The sequence below is a fragment of the Engystomops pustulosus genome, chromosome 8 (genome assembly GCF_040894005.1).
Source record: "Engystomops pustulosus chromosome 8, aEngPut4.maternal, whole genome shotgun sequence".
Taxonomy (NCBI): Eukaryota; Metazoa; Chordata; class Amphibia; order Anura; family Leptodactylidae; genus Engystomops; species Engystomops pustulosus.
Genome location: NC_092418.1, coordinates 90,214,098 through 90,232,046, shown reverse-complemented (window position 1 = coordinate 90,232,046; position 17,949 = coordinate 90,214,098). Strand labels below are relative to the sequence as shown.

At 44.9% G+C, this 17,949-nt stretch overlaps 1 protein-coding gene across 3 annotated transcripts in view; it reads right to left on the bottom strand.

Moving 5' to 3' along the window:
* The window catches only part of LOC140075597 (dynein axonemal heavy chain 11-like), a 222,770-nt gene that overhangs the window by 49,584 nt on the left and 155,237 nt on the right, over positions 1-17,949 (bottom strand). For all 3 annotated transcript variants that reach the window (XM_072121698.1, XM_072121699.1, XM_072121700.1), the window contains 2 exons: positions 17,526-17,730; positions 15,720-15,884 (listed from right to left, as the gene is read on the bottom strand). In XM_072121698.1, the coding sequence (XP_071977799.1) occupies positions 15,720-15,884; positions 17,526-17,730 (370 nt within the window). The remainder of the gene's footprint in view (positions 1-15,719; positions 15,885-17,525; positions 17,731-17,949) is intronic.

Genomic DNA, 17,949 nt, shown 5'->3' with positions numbered 1-17,949 from the left:
CCTAACGGCAATAGATCACTGTATAATGTGTGGACGTGCGGTCCAGTTCTTTTCTCTCCCAATGTTGGTTTTCTAAGTAAAGGTATCATTTTATAACTAGCAAAATGACTAGATGAAGAGGTTAAATTACCACACAGCAACGTTTCGACCACAAGCAATTGACATAGCCTACTTTGTAGTCAAAATGTTGCTGCAGGATGAATAAAACACTTTGTGGAGTTCCACTATATTTTGGTCTGAAGTCCTTTTAATAGTTTTAGGATTACATTTGGGCCATTACCAAGTTTATCCAGTTGTGGGCACCCTCCTCATCTGATGGAACTCTGAAGGGTATGCTATCTAAATTTTCCTTCTGTTGGTATCATCAGATTGATAAGTGGTGGTGAACCTATGGCACGGGTGCCAGAGGTGGCACTCGGAGCCCTTTCTGTGGGCACCCAGGCCATTACCCAGGTCACCATTTAGGACTCAATACCTTCTCTTGCAGTCACAGGCAGACCAGTACGTGCCTCTTTCAGCACTGTTTTAAAGTGACTAGAAGTGCAGGAGGTGCTGACAGAGCTAGATTATCATTGTAGACCCTTCTCCAGACCTGTGATTCATCCTATTAAGGAACCTTAGAGGGAAACTACAATAATAATCAGAATTTCTCTTTCTTTATACTGTATTGGTGTCCTCAGGATGCCAATACATTGAAACCTGTGAGTTACTTTAGTTACTTTAAATTGGCATTTGGCACTATGTTAAAAATATGTGACTTTTGCTTGTAATTTCGGCACTCAGTCCCCAAAAGGTTCGCCATCACTGAGATAGATGGACCATTCAGACATAAACAACACATCCTCTACACCCCTAATGACTCTAGCAAAATCAAAGTTTTATGCTCATCTCACCATCTTTCTTTCTTGGTTTTCATGCAGGATTATGGATCCCTACAAATCCTTGCCCATCCACCCACAATTTTACTACCACCTTATTCTTTCTGGTCTACAAGGTTTGGCTGCTTTTGCCCAAAGAAGCCATGAGTAGCAAATTATTTTTGGTTAATGTCCATGCTTGTAATTCATGGATGGCTTAAGTTTCTCTTAGAGGGCAACTCTTTTTTTTGGGATGATAGTGAGGTTCCTCTTAGAATTGTAGCCCCATCTATTATGTCCATTTTTTCTAATTCGACAGTTGGACAACAGTCATCTGGATAGAACACGTATAAGGTTTCTTGAAAATTCCATTACTTAGTACGACAACAACAAAACCGTGAAAACCAACCAGTATAAACGTATTGCAAACAGCTATAAAAACGTGAATTCTCTTTACACTATACCTGCATATACAGAGTTAAAAATGAAAAAGAGTAATTTCCAATCGCTCCCCATCCCAGTTAGAAATGGGTGTGTTCGTCGCACGCCATAATCATTTTCTTTGATGAGCACGCATTAGAATTTAGCTCCATGCTGTACAAAACACTCACTTGTGTTCAGAAAGCCAGATAAAAATATTCATTGCAATCTTATGAATATTAGACACCATATTTCACGCTCATAAGTCTATAGGAATGTGCATAATTGACTCCAAAAATATTCTGAAACAGTATAAATGGTGTTAATTTACCTCCTTCATCGCTCGGCAACCCCTGCAAATAAATGTGCTGCGACTATTAGCAGTCTATGGAAGTGAAGGTCAAGCAGAAATCAGTGACTTTCTGCATAATAAACAGCAGGTAACTTTCTGTGCACATTACTAAACGTTAACGTAAAACTAACTGGAGGTTGAGGTCACCAAGATTTCCACCTGGCTACTCGGAGGCCGGTTGACATCAGACAATGCTGGCACAATGGATCTTTATTTGCGTATTTTATCACTTGTTGCTCCATAACAAAAATACAGGTTAAAGGATGGGTAATCGGTATTGGATTTGTAGGGGTCCAACACCCAGACCCCAAACTGTGTGTGGGGGGGGGGGGGGAGTTGGATAGAAGAGGCTCAATTCATAATTTCTGGTGCATATTTTTCACGAATCTAACGTTCCCTGTACTGCCCCAAAAAACTTTTTTTGATGCACCTTTAACATAGGGTTTGGAACATGGTTCTGTTGGACTTTGCATGTTAAATGTGGTGCACAGGCCCAATGAGCACCAGAACGCCCCCTGATTTGTGTTGCATGATGACTAGTGCAGCTGCGTCACAAAATGGTCGCGTGCGACACAATTGTGGTGCACACACTTCTTAAATACCTGTGCAAGCAGTTTGCACCTAAAAGTGCAAAGTCCGAAGGAAAACTGGCGCAAGGGCCATAGTAAATGTGTCCCTGTATCCCTGGTGGGGTAAAGCAGTTAGTAAAATAAGGATAATATCCCTGGCAGGCTAGAGCTGTCTGTAAAATGAGGATAGTATCCCTGGTGATGTAGAGCAGTTCTTAAAAAAAAGATAATGGGGCTCATTTACTAAGGGTCCAACGCCGCACTTTCGTCGGGTTTCCCGAATATTTCCGATTTGCATCGAATTGTCCCGGGATTTTGGCGCGCGCGAACGGATTGTTGAACATTGGCGCTGGCTTTAATGCGACAGAAATTGGGGGGCGTGGCCGTCGGACAACCCGCCGGATTCGGAAAAACCATGGAATTTCAAAAAGAATTTGTGTCGCAAGATCAAGCACTTACATGCACCGGGACGAAGAAGGTGAACTCCAGCGGACCTCGGCGCAGCTGTGACACCTGCTGGATATCGGGCGCACGGACCTTAGTGAATCCCGGCAGACCCGAATCAGCGTCGGACAACGTGCCGCGGGATCGCGACTGAACCGGGTAAGTAAATCTTCCCCAATATCCCTGGTGGGCCATAGCTGTCTGTAACATAAGGATGCTATCCCTGGTGAGGTAGAGCAGTTTGCAAAACAAGGATCATATCCCAGTAAGTAAAATAAGGATAATATCCCTGTTGGCGGTAGAGCAGTTAGTAAAATAAGGGTAATATCCGGGGTTGGGTAGGGCAGTGAAGGAATACATGACTACATCACTGGTGTGCTGCAGGATTAAGGGATTAGTTATAAAATCCCTTTTGAGTTAGGACATAGAAGAGATTAATAGTAACATCTCTTGTGAGCTAGGACATTGAAAGGGTGAATGGAAACATCACTAGTAAGCTAGACCATTGAAGGGGTTAATGGTAACATCCCTGGTGGTCTATAGCATTGAGACACTTTACTGAAATTTTAACAGTTAATTTGTCTATAAAAATGAATTGTCGGATACAATAACAACATTGAGATAAAATAAAGCTGTCAACTTCATCTGCATGAAAATGTTTTTCTTCACCGGTTATTTTACGCCTGATTTCCTCGTAAAAACATTTCACGTTAGTTCATCATGTTGTATATCGACTAGAAAAACCATCCTCCACGCTATAATAACATGTTGTGATACCCAGTCCTACCATGTCTCCATTGTGAAACAAACAGTTCCTAAAATATTGCAAAAAAATTTGTCATGGCCCAATCTCTATAGGACAAAGGTGTCAATATCTATGGAGAGAAATAGTTTGTTTTTGAAAAGCAGTTCCACATGGCAAATCAATGGGATGGATTCATCTCCATGGCTGAAGATATAGAAAACATATTTGTAGGTTAAATCAACATAATTATTGTAACTTAAAATTGTCAACAAGTTTTGTGGTGATTTAACATTATAACTAGGGGAACCCCGATGTGTGATTTTAATCAGCGATGATTGTGTATGTTTCTATGCCTCTTAATTTTTGATAATACATTTCTTTCAAGTTCCGTGTTACTTTTTTCCTCATAGTGAAGATTATTCTAATTAACCTGAGAATATAATTAGGCTCATGCATTAAAATTAGTCCTATTCGAGGACCAAAAATAACGGTAATTTAACGGTGCGTTTCTGGGTATCGTACTGCATCAACATGAAAAAAAAAAAATAGATTCTATACCTGACGCATAGAAATGTTTAAGTAGACGTGATGATTCCTCCTGGCACGTGCTAAATGTCTGATTCACAAATGTGGTTTTCAAAAGTTTACAAAAACAAAAAAACATGGGGGCGAGGGGGATATATCAAGGCTTGTACATCATTAACAAGGCCAGGAATTACGACTGTCCCCCCACCCTTTACACCACTTCCAAGCCAAGTGGGTCTGGAGGAACGTGGAGTAGGCCATGCCAAATCGTGCTGAACCCCTTCTTACAGTAAGGTGGAGTGGAGAGTTTCCCATGTTGATCACCATTTAGGTCTACAGGAGTGTCGACAATAGCCCGGTAGCTTCCATTGATTGAATACTTCGCAGTTGCAGCAGGCGGGTCAGCGCATCCCCTTTCTCAAATAGGTGCTGATCCCAGATTTGTCCACTAGGTTTCATGCATTTATGACATATCTTGACGGTATTTCAAAAATATTGATACCCTTTTAATAATTAGGGAACTTTTTAACTGTAAAGCCCCTTTCACACTGCACATGGGGGGAAATATATCCAGCCGCAAGGTGTACCATGCACGTAGGGCACTGTGTATCACTCACTGCCGTGTGCTTTCCTGGGCTATGGCAGTGTGAAAGTAGCCTAAATGTTTTAGACTTTCAGACTTTTTACGAAGTATATATAATGTAGCACTTACCTTATACCATACATACAATCCCTGCCCACAATATTTATTAGGATGGACAGTGTGGAACTTGCTTATTTAGCAATGCCTATGGTCCAGCTACAAGCCGTCCCTGGGTTACATACAAGATAGGTTCTGTAGATTTGTTCTTAAAGGAAACCTGCAACTTGGAAATGGTAGTTCTGACCCACAAATACCTGCACATAAGTGGAGCTGAGACGATGCAATAACATATTTTGTTCTATATAATCCAGCTGTTTTGTTATAAAAATAGATTCTTATATTTGCTAATCACCAATTCGGCGCTTCTGTGTGCCTCAAATCATCTGGGCATTAGCATAATAGGGCAGGCATGTAGAGTGCCGTCCCCGCATCCCCCCACCCTCCCTTCCACACTCCCGAGAGCTGGTGACGTCACTGAGCCCTCAGGAGCACTAGGGCATGCGCGTCGCTGGCTTGCAAAGTGCACCCACTGGCTCACAGGGGGCTGCACGTACTATCACAGAAGTCTCGTGCTATCTCGAGACTTCAGCTAGGAGACCGCCGAACTATCAAGACCAGCTTGCAGGGTGGATGAGCGTATTATCACCGAAATCGCCAAAGTCTCACAAAAGACTTCTGTGATAGTATGTGCAGCCACCCTGTGAGCAGTTGGGTGCGGTTTGCAAGTCAGCGATGCGCATGCCCTACTGCTCCAGAGGGCTCAGTGACCTCACCGGCTCTTGGAGTGAGGAAGGGAGGATGGGGGGAGGCGGGGACGGCACACTACATGCTTACCTATTATGCTAATGCCCAAGCGCTGTGACGCATACAGAAGCACAGAGTGGGTGACCAGCAAATATAAGAATCTATTTTTATAACAAAATGGCCGGATTATACACTTAACCAAAATATGTTCTTGCATCATCACAGCTCCACTTATGTGCAGGTATGTGTGGGTCAGAACGACCATTTCCAAATGGTAGGTTTCCTTTAAGTTGTATTTGTATGCTGGTCGGATCATCTAAATGTAACTCCAGACCATTTTTTTTCCGATTCCTATGACAATTGGATCTTCAAAATTTTGAGTTGTCATAAGAACAAGAATTAACAGGAAACTTCATTGCAGACCCCTTGGATAACTCTTATAGTTTATCATTGCAGTCTGGGACTTAAGTACTGTAAATTACCAGCATTCAGAGGTCCACCGGTAACCAGGAGTTATCTATAAGTTTGGGGGACATTCTGTGTAATAAAATACAGAGAAAAGAGAGGAGAAACAGTGCTCCATGTGCATGGATATTAGGAACTGATTTAAGTGCCGACCCAAGAAGTGTAACCTCACCTGTTGTAGTTGTGCAATCCGGCACAACTCATAAGAATGATTGCGGTTTTGCAGTCAAAACAGGGTCCGCTTATCCCGAGATCTGGTCCGGTAATAGTCTCCAATTAAATTTGGTCATTACGCAAGAAGAATGGTACCTCTAACTGTATTGGCACACATTTTGTGGTGATAAGTTTAGGCGTTCCATCCATTTTGGGTAAAGACCAAATTCAATTGCTGTTGAGGTAGGTATGGATAATATCAGATGGAATTTTCTGGGGCTACAAATCAATATTTAATTACGGTATATTAATTATTAATTAATTATAAATAGAGATGAGCGAGCACTAAAATGCTCGGGTACTCGTTATTCGAGACGAACTTTTCCCGATGCTCGAGTGCTCGTCTCGAATAACGAGCCCCATTGAAGTCAATGGGAGACTCGAGCATTTTTCAAGGGGACCAAGGCTCTGCACAGGGAAGCTTGGCCAAACACCTGGGAACCTCAGAAAAGGATGGAAACACCACGGAAATGGACAGGAAACAGCAGGGGCAGCATGCATGGATGCCTCTGAGGCTGCTTAATCGCACCATTATGCCAAAATTATGGGCAACAGCATGGCCATGACAGAGTGACAGAATGAAGCTAGATAGCATCTAAAACATCCAATAATTGACCCTGACACTATAGGGGACGGCATGCAGAGGCAGCGGCAGCAGGCTAGAGAGTGTCATGGCGACATACCCTAAATGGACTCAGGCTTCAAACCAATGGGTGGCAGAGAGGAACCAAAGGAGGTGAGCAAGAAGCGCTCAAATAATATCGGTAAATGATAAAAGTTTGCCAGTATATTTTGTGGATTACACAGCAGGGTGGCGACAAAGTTAACATGGAAGCCATGAAAACAACCCAAAATTCTGCCTGACACAGCTCGTTTGATAAGGGGACCATGTATGGAGGCAGTGAACTAGTAGTAGATTAAAGGTGCTGCAGTTAAAACTATGTTAGTTGGATCTTGGCATGGAGCTGGCGCTCCGCTGCCAGGCGAGCTTTCGCCAATCCAAGCCCCTGTCTCTAGGCTACTCCCCAAACAGCACTTCTAAGAACCTTTTGTATAAGATCACGTGTAGTAGCGTTCTTATAAGTTTGGGATATGGCGGGTGAGGGGAATGTAAACAGATGCGCAAGAAGCGCTGAAATAATATCGGTAAATGATAAAAGTTTGCCAGTATATTTTGGGGATTACACAGCAGGGTGGCGACAAAGTTAACAAGTTTGATGTGGAAGCCATGAAAACATCCCAAAATTCTGCCTGACACAGCTCGTTTGATAAGGGGACCATGTATGGAGGCAGTGAACTAGTAGTAGATTAAAGGTGCTGCAGTTAAAACTATGTTAGTTGGATCTTGGCATGGAGCTGGCGCTCCGCTGCCAGGCGAGCTTACGCCAATCCAAGCCCCTGTCTCTAGGCTACTCCCCAAACAGCACTTCTAAGAACCTTTTGTATAAGATCAAGTGTAGTAGCGTTCTTATAAGTTTGGGATATGGCGGGTGAGGGGAATGTAAACAGATGCGCAAGAAGCGCTGAAATAATATCGGTAAATGATAAAAGTTTGCCAGTATATTTTGGGGATTACACAGCAGGGTGGCGACAAAGTTAACAAGTTTGATGTGGAATGCCCTGTAATAGCTCTTGGGCGGTGTGCCTTTTATCGCCTAGGCTCAGCAGGTGAGCACCGCCTGCTGTCGCTTAGCGACGGCACTGCTGCTGTGCCTAGAGCTACCGACTGATGGCGCCATGGCCACGGATGGTAATTCGGAGGAGGAGGAGGTGGAGGAGGGGTGGGAGGAGGAGGAGGTATAGTAGGCCTTTGAGACCTGGACCGAGGTAGGTCCCGTAATCCTCGGCGTCGGCAGTATATGGCCAGCCCCAGGGTCAGACTCGGTCCCAGCCTGCACCAAGTTAAGTGTAGTAGCGTTCTTATAAGTTTGGGATATGGCGGATGAGGGGAATGTAAACAGATGCGCAAGAAGCGCTGAAATAATATCCCTAAATGGTAAAAGTTTGCCAGTATATTTTGTGGATAACACAGCAGGGTGGCGACAAAGTTAACAACTTTGATGTGGAATCCATGAAAACAACCCAAATTTGTGCCTGACACACCTCGTTTGATAAGGGGACGATGTATGGAGGCAGCTATATGGACGACTTTTGGAGGTAGCAATGGAGACAACGTGTGGAGGCTGCTATGGAGACAATTTAATTTGGATAGTGCCTGTATGTGGCAGTCCAAAAAAGTTTTCAAACCAGAGGAGCAGGTAGGTGGCCCTCCAGAAAAATGGAATAGATTGAGTGCCTATATGTGGCAGTCCAAAAAAGTTTTCAAACCAGAGGAGCAGGTAGGTGGCCCTCCAGAAAAATGGAATAGATTGAGTGCCTATATGTGGCAGTCCAAAAAAGTTTTCAAACCAGAGGAGCAGGTAGGTGGCCCTCCAGAAAAATGAAATAGATTGAGTGCCTGTATGTGGCAGTCCAAAAAAGTTTTCAAACCAGAGGAGCAGGTAGGTGGCCCTCCAGAAAAATGAAATAGATTGAGTGCCTGTATGTGGCAGTCCAAAAAAAGTTTTCAAACCAGAGGAGCAGGTAGGTGGCCCTCCAGAAAAATTGAATAGATTGAGTGCCTGTATTTGTTTAAAACAGAGGACCGGGTAGGTGGCCCTCCAGAAAAATTAAATGCATAAAGTACTATAGCTAGAGCCAGTGGGCCCTGTCAAAAAATAGCCAGTTTCCTCTGCTTTAGTGTACAAAGAGGAGGAGAAGGAGGACAATGAGGAGGAGGAGTGCATACATTATTCAGGTTGAGCTTCCTTCACCTGGTGGAGATTGGAAATTATGAGAAATCCAGGCTTTATTCATCTTAATAAGCGTCAGCCTGTCAGCGCTGTCAGTCGACAGGCGTGTACGCTTATCGGTGATGATGCCACCAGCTGCACTGAAAACCCACTCGGACAAGACGCTAGCGGCAGGGCAGGCAAGAACCTCCAAGGCGTACAGCGCCAGTTCGTGCCACATGTCCAGCTTTGAAACCCAGTAGTTGTAGGGAGCTGTGTGATCATTTAGGACGATGGTATGGTCAGCTACGTACTCCCTCACCATCTTTCTGTAAAGATCAGCCCTACTCTGCCGAGACTGGGGACAGGTGACAGTGTCTTGCTGGGGTGACATAAAGCTGGCAAAAGCCTTGTAAAGCGTACCCTTGCCAGTGCTGGACAAGGTGCCTGCTCGCCTACTCTCCCTCGCTACTTGTCCCGCAGAACTACGCACTCTGCCGCTAGCGCTGTCAGAAGGGAAATACTGTTTCAGCTTGTGCACCAGGGCCTGCTGGTATTCATGCATTCTCACACTCCTTTCCTCTCCAGGGATGAGAGTGGAAAGATTTTGCTTGTACCGTGGGTCCAGGAGAGTGAATACCCAGTAATCGGTGCTGGAATAAATTCTTTGAACGCGAGGGTCACGGGATAGGCAGCCTAGCATGAAATCTGCCATATATGAGTCCCAACGCGCAAGAATTCACTCCCCTCACTGGCCTGACTGTCCATTTCCTCCTCCTCCAACTCCTCTTCTTCTGCCCATACACGCTGAACAGTGAAGGTCTGAGCAATGCTCCCCTCTTGTGTCTCGCCAACATTCTCCTCCTCTTCCTCCTCATCCTCCTCCAACTCCTCCGATATGCGCTGAGAAACAGACCTGAGGGTGCTTTGGCTATCAACAAGGGAATCTTCTTCCCCCGTCTCTTGTGACGAGCGCAAAGCTTCCGACTTCATGCTGATCAGAGAGTTTTTCAACAGGCCAAGCAGCGGGATGGTGAGGCTGATGATGGCGGCATCGCCACTGACCATCTGTGTTGACTCCTAAAAGTTACTCAGCACCTGACAGATATCAGACATCCACGTCCACTCCTCATTGTAGACTTGAGGAAGCTGACTGACCTGACTACCAGTTCTGGTGGAAGTTGACATCTGGCAGTCTACAAATCGCTCTGCGCTGCTGGTAAACTCTGGATAACATGGTTAATGTTGAATTCCACCTCGTGGGCACGTCGCACAACAGTCGGTGAGCGGGCAGTTGGAGGCGGCGCTGCGCTGCCCTGAGAGTGGCAGCATCTGTGCTGGACTTCCTGAAATGCGCACAGATGCGGCGCACCTTCGTGAGCAAATCTGACAGATTGGGGTATGTCTTGAGGAAACGCTGAACTATCAGATTTAACACATGGGCCAGGCATGGCACATGTATCAGTCTGCCGAGTTGCAGAGCCGCCACCAGGTTACGGCCGTTGTCACACACAACCATGCCTGGCTTCAGGTTCAGCGGTGCCAGCCACAGATCAGTCTGCGCCGTGATGCCCTGTAATAGTTCTTGGGCGGTGTGCCTTTTATCGCCTAGGCTCAGCAGTTTGAGCACCGCCTGCTGTCGCTTAGCGACGGCACTGCTGCTGTGCCTAGAGCTAGCGACTGATGGCGCCATGCCCACGGATGATAGTTCGGAGGAGGAGGTGGAGGAGGGGTGGGAGGAGGAGGAGGCATAGTAGGCCTTTGAGACCTGGACCGAGGTAGGCCCCGCAATCCTCGGCGTCGGCAGTATATGACCAGCCCCAGGGTCAGACTCGGTCCCAGCCTCCACCAAGTTAACCCAATGTGCCGTCAGCGATATATAGTGGCCCTGCCCGGCAGCACTCGTCCACGTGTCCGTGGTCAGGTGGACCTTGTCAGAAACGGCGTTGGTCAGGGCACGGATGATGTTGTCTGACACGTGCTGGTGCAGGGCTGGGACGGCACATCGGGAAAAGTAGTGGCGGCTGGGGACCGAACACCGAGGGGCGGCTGCCGCCATGAGGTTGCGAAAGGCCTCGGTCTCTACTAGCCTATAGGGCAGCATCTCCAGGCTAAGCAATCTGGAGATGTGGACATTAAGGGCTTGGGCGTGCGGGTGGGTTGCACTATATTTTCTTTTCCGCTCCAGCGTCTGGGGTATGGAGAGCTGAACGCTGGTGGATGCTGTGGAGGATCGTGGAGGCGACGATGGGGTTTTTGTGCCAGGGTCCTGGGCAGGGGGCTGACTATCAGCTGACACAGGGGAAGGAGCAGTGGTGTGCACGGCCGGAGGTGAACGGGCTTGGTGCCACTGATTTGGGTGTTTAGTATTCATATGCCTGCGCATACTGGTGGTAGTTAAGCTAGTAGTGGTGGAACCCCTGCTGATCCTGGTTTGGCAAAGGTTGCACACCACAGTCCGTCGGTCATCCGGTGTTTCCTTAAAGAACCTCCAGACTTCTGAAAATCTAGCCCTCGCCACGGGAGCCCTCGCCACGGGAGCTTCACTACGTGACACATTTGGCGCTGATGCACCTGCTCTGGCCCTGCCTCTCCGTCTGGCCCCACCACTGCCTCTTCCAACCTGTTCTGCTATAGGACTCTCCTCCGTCTCAGAAGCACCCGGCCTCTCAACCTCATCCCTCAGTCTGCTCCCCCCTCGGACTTCCTGCCCTGACAACAACTTCACCACTGTCTGACAACCGTGTCTCCTCATCGTCGGACACCTCTTTACACACTTCTTCCACTACGTCAAGAAGGTCATTATCACCCACAGACTGCGACTGGTGGAAAACCTGGGCATCGGAAAATTGCTCAGCAGCAACCGGACAAGTGGTTTGTGACTGTGGGAAGGGTCCAGAAAACAGTTCCTCAGAGTATGCCGGTTCAAATGCCAAATTTTCCTGGGAGGGGGCAGACTGGGGGGGAGGAGGCTGAGGTGCAGGAGCTGGAGGAGTGCCGATTTCGGTGACATAGGTGGACTGCGTGGAAGACTGGCTGGTGGACAAATTGCTCGAAGCATTGTCGGCAATCCACGACATCACCTGTTCGCACTGTTCTGGCCTCAACAGTGCTCTACCACGAGTCCCAGTAACTTGAGACATGATGAACCTAGGGAGTGTAGCTCTGCGGCGTTCCCCTGCTCCCTCATCAGCAGGTGGTGTCTCACCCCACCCTGGACCACGGCCTCTGACCCCTGCAGTAGATGGACGCCCACATCCCCGCCCTCGTCCTCTACCCCTAGCCCTCGGGTTAAACATTTTGAAAATGAAAGTTATATAACTTAAATTTTTTTTTTCACTTTTTTTTTTGTTTTTTTGTGTTTTTTAGTTTTTAAAACCAAACAATGCTATCCTATTGCTATGGCTATTTTCTAGCCAAGTATGAAAGCACACTGCTATGCCAGATGAGATGACGCTGAGTTATGAAAAAATAAACGTAAAATAAAAAGGAAATGGCAGACTGTGCCTAATTGAAATCCAACCCTTAATAAATTTTCCCACTTCGGTCTTTGCGATGGATATGTGCGTCACTAAGAGCTAAACACAGCGGTCGCAAGTCTCACTCCAAATTCCTCACAATTGGCTAGTATATGCACTGCAGCAAGGACAGCCACCAGCAGATCAACCAGAAATAAAATATATATAACGCTATTGTAGGCGTAAGTAAGCCGTTTGGATTCTCCTTTGGCTATTTTCTAACCAAGTATGAAAGCACACTGATGAGATGACGCTGAGTTATGAAAAAATAAACGTAAAATAAAAAGAAACTGCCAGACTGTGCCTAATTGAAATCCAACCCCTAATAAATTATCCCACTTCGGTCTTTGCGATGGATATGTGCGTCACTAAGCGCTAAACACAGCGGTCGCAAGTCTCACTCCAAATTCCTCACAATTGGCTAGTATATGCACTGCAGCAAGGACAGCCACCAGCAGATCAACCAGAAATAAAATATATATAACGCTATTGTAGGCGTAAGTAAGCCGTTTGGATTCTCCTTTGGCTATTTTCTAACCAAGTATGAAAGCACACTGATGAGATGACGCTGAGTTATGAAAAAATAAACGTAAAATAAAAAGAAACTGCCAGACTGTGCCTAATTGAAATCCAACCCCTAATAAATTATCCCACTTCGGTCTTTGCGATGGATATGTGCGTCACTAAGCGCTAAACACAGCGGTCGCAAGTCTCACTCCAAATTCCTCACTATTGGCTAGTATATGCACTGCAGCAAGGACAGCCACCAGCAGATCAACCAGAAATAAAATATATATAACGCTATTGTAGGCGTAAGTAAGGCGTTTGGATTCTCCTTTGGCTATTTTCTAGCCAAGTATGAAAGCACACTGATGAGATGACGCTGAGTTATGAAAAAATAAACGTAAAATAAAAAGGAAATGGCAGACTGTGCCTAATTGAAATCCAACCCCTAATAAATTTTCCCACTTCGGTCTTTGCGATGGATATGTGCGTCACTAAGCGCTAAACACAGCGGTCGCAAGTCTCACTCCAAATTCCTCACAATTGGCTAGTATATGCACTGCAGCAAGGACAGTCACCAGCAGATCAACCAGAAATAAAATATATATAACGCTATTGTAGGCGTAAGTAAGCCGTTTGGATTCTCCTTTGGCTATTTTCTAGCCAAGTATGAAAGCACACTGATGAGATGACGCTGAGTTATGAAAAAATAAACATAAAATAAAAAGAAACTGGCAGACTGTGCCTAATTGAAATCAAACCCCTAATAAATTTTCCCACTTTGGTGTTTGAGGTGGATATGTGTGTCACTAAGAGCTAAACACAACGGTAGCAAGTCCCCCTGCAAATTCCTCACAATATGGTACTAGCTGCACTACTAGTGCCAGCAAGCCCAGCCACAAGCAAACAAAAAAAAAAAAGTATAACGTTATTGTAGCCCTAAGAAGGGCTGTTGGGTTCTTGTTGAATCACTCCTGCCTAACACTATTCTAATAGAACACCCTAACGCTTTCCCTGACCAGCAGCAGCTCTCTCCCTAGCGGCATCCAGACACAGAATGATCCGAGCAGCGCGGGCAGCGGCTAGTCTATCCCAGGGTCACCTGATCTGGCCAGCCAACCACTGCTATCGACGTGTAAGGGTACCACGTCATGCTGGGTGGAGTGCAGAGTCTCCTGGCTTGTGATTGGCTCTGTTTCTGGCCGCCAAAAAGCAAAACGGCGGGAGCTGCCATTTTCTCGAGCGGGCGAAGTATTCGTCCGAGCAACGAGCAGTTTCGAGTATGCTAATGCTCGAACGAGCATTAAGCTCGGACGAGTATGTTCACTCATCTCTAATTATAAACCAATTGTAATAACGTTGTGACTGTCCATTTATTCCATATGAATACCTTGTACTTCCCTGAGGTGGATATTTTGCCTTTTCTACTGATATATTTTTGAAAAATGAAAATAAAGTTTAAAAAAAAAATTCCTTATGGAAAAAAATAGGAGCAATTGCACAGCCATAACCGTATGATCCCTATAAGGAAAAAAAAATATGTTTTGTGATGATGGTTTTTTTTACCCAAATTTTACCATGATTCGGACTGTAAGGCCTCTTCCACGCTAGCGTTGCGTTTCACGTCAGGGTGCAATGCGTGAAAAACTGACGTTTTTGGCTGCGTTTTTGTTCCATTTTTCCTTGGAGTAATTAGCGTTTTTGCGTTTTTCACGCGCGTGTTGTTAGCGTTTTTTTTGCGTTTTCGGCGCATTTTTAACGCGCGAGTCAATGGGAGAATCGAGCATTTTTCAAAGGGACCATGGTTTGGGATTAAAATGGGTTATTTAATTAAAAAATAATGTCTTCTGATAAGTTGCAAACATCTGCGATCTATTCTTCACTGTTCCGCGTGTATATTATCTCCCGACAAGTTAGCAGATGTGAAGAACAGTGAAGAATAGAATAAAACCAGTGAACACAGTGAAAACAGTGACCACAGGATCATTTAAGATAAAAACACAGTGCAGAACACAGTGCAGAATAGATTACAGATGTTCGGCACATCTGCTTACTTGTCGGGAGATACGCGCGGAACGGCGCGAACAAAATAGCATGTGAAGAACAATATATATGTGTGTGAAGAACAAATTGCAGATGTTCCGCGTGTATCTCCCGACAAGTAAGCAGATGTGCCGAACATCTGTAATCTATTCTGCACTGTGTTCTGCACTGTGTTTTTATCTTAAATGATCCTGTGGTCACTGTTTTCACTGTGTTCACTGGTTTTATTCTATTCTTCACTGTTTTTCATTGTGTTTTTTTAATTAAATGATCGTTCGCGAGCAGGGGAAATAATGTTATTCTGGTCACCTAGCAACCCTTACGTTTAAAACGCATTGCACTCGCATTGCACTTGCAATGATTGCGAGTGCAATGCGTTCTTGATGCATCTCCATAGACTTGAATGGGGCGTGAAAATTGCGCGTGACTCGCAAAAATAGAGCATGCTGCGATTTTGACGCGCGTGCAAACGAACGCAAGCACGCGCGTCAAAAACAACGCTAATGGAGAAAGAGCCATTGAATACAATGGGACAGAGTGCAATGCAAGTTCTGCGCGTCAAATGCACGCGCAGAACTCGCGCGTGAAAAACGCCAGTGTAGAAGGGGCTTAAGTCATTGTATAACCCACGTTGAAGTATTATTTCTTAAACCAATGTATTCCGATGGTATTGATAAAAAAGCTGCCAACGTAGCAAGAGATACCATCTATATACTGAAAGTACTGAGCAAAATTAAATGTTACATGGTCGGGTATAGGAAAAATAAGGAAAATCCGGAAAGTCGAGATAAAGTGCGAATTAACATTTTACTAAAAAAATATCTCATCTTCTCATTTTCGTAGCTGGTGACATCTTACTGAATATTTCTAACAAACCTTCACAAGCCGTGATAAAGCTTCGTTTACCTTCATTTCGATCTCGGCTGCCGTGTGTTTTGTTGTTTCCAGTTTTTCCACCAGGAGTGTGTCCCCCAGGAAATTACTTTCTGCTGCCGATAGGCGTGTCAGTAATTCATCCTCAAGCATTTTCAACTCAATTTTAAAATAATTCTGTTGCTTTGTGAGCTCCGACTGAAAAGAAAATGGTAAGTTTTAGACCTGTAATTCCAACACTAACAATGGGAATACACTTTGCTACCTTTTAATTTTCCTGATTATTCAACATTCTACAATAGTTCCAAAGCGTTTAAGGTCAGGACTAATATACAGCGAGGAAAAGGAGTATAATTTGGGGCTTTATCAGCTACATTCAAATGACCATTTTATTCCTTATTCATTCCATTTACTCACAAAAAAAACATTGAATGGCCTTTTTTATTCTTGCTATTTTATTTTCGTATTTTAAGTATATTCAGAGCCGCATTTTCTATACAATGGCCATTTTATGTATGAATAATTTTATTCAAATTATTCTATTAAATATCTAAATGTTGCAGTGGATACTATCTACATACCTTCGCACCCCTTAAATCTAGCCTTTGCATCATAGGGTAAAGAATGAACATTGTGGCAAGATACACGGCTTTCAGTCTGAAATAGTTGTAATATTTTGGCTTTTTTCTGTTTCTCATGGTAAAAAAACATAACCATTTCCCAATATCTACAGAACATGTAATCCATTTCAGCTTACTGGAATGGAAATAATTTTTGAATGTTTACGACTATAGATGAAACTTTTAGGGAGAGCAAGGCATCCCTCCAATGCGTGTCCACCTAATGCCCCCCTCCAAAACAAGATTGTGGGAAGCCGATCATCTGTCAAGGTAATCAATCCATGTCCAATATATCTGAGTTGTTCAATGAAATAACTATCCTAACTTGCTAAAGTAGTACCGTATATACTCGTGTATAAGCCGAGTTTTTCAGCACAAAAAATGTGCTGAAAAACCTAATCTCGGCTTATACACGAGTTAATTAAAAAAAAAAAACATGAGTTAATTAAAAAAAAAATTAATACTCACCCTCCGGCTACCGGTCCTCGGCGGCGGCTCCTGGTCCTAGGCGGCAGCTCCCGATCCTCTGCGGCGTCTATGCGACTTGCCGGCGGGCGCACAATATGATGTAGCGGTGTCGCCGCTGATGACGTCATCAGCGGCGACACCGCCGCATCGCACTGTGCGCCCGCTGGCAAGTCGCATGGACGCGACTGCCGGCACGTGAGGATCGAAGAGAGAAGCCGCCACAATGGATCGGGAGCTGCCGCCGAGGACCGGGAGCCGCCGCCCAGGACCAGGAGCCGCCGCCAAGGACCGGGAGCCGCCACTTCAATTCAAAGGTGAGTATCGTCGGAGGGTGAGTATTAAGTTTATTTTTTTATTATACTGAGGGCAGGCTGTATACTTTTTGGGGCAGGCTGTATACTTTTTGGGGGCAGGCTGTATACTTCATTGGGGCAGGCTGTATACTTCATGGGGGCAGGCTGTATACTTCATGGGGGCAGGCTGTATACTTCATGGGGGCAGGCTGTATACTTCATGGGGGCAGGCTGATTGTATACTACTTGGGACAGGCTGTATACTACAGGGGGCTAGCTGGCTGTATACTACACCCTCGGCTTATACTCGAGTCAATAGGTTTTCCCATTTTTTTTGTGGTAAAATTAGGGGTCTCGGCTTATACTCGGGTCGGCTTATACTCGAGTATATACGGTACCTACCGTAACAAGACAATATTACTAATAAAAATTGACTACCATTTCCGGGTAACTGTTACCTTGAATTGTTCCAAGTCTGGTCTCTCTAGATTCACCACATCTGCCAGGAGCTGGTCTTCCAAGCCATCTCTTGTAACAGTGAAGTTGATAAGTGTTGTCTGGGCCTGTATTTCCGGTTTGTAGTGGGGATTTGCAAGCTTTGTGTGAAGAATAAGTCTAAATTTTGGATGGAATTTACATTCTTTATCCCCGATTCTGATGTATCTGCAATGTGTATGAAAAAAATTAAAGGAATGTTCAGTTTTGCATCAGAACTATTTGTCATCTAATGAAATCACAATTGCAACTCCTGCAAACTTTGCAAATAACCGTAGTAAAAAAAAATTATTAACTGTATTATGTCTGTATCACCTAAGGAGACAAATGTGGTGCCATGTTATATATGATATCTAATCCTACAATTATACTGACATTCATATGACC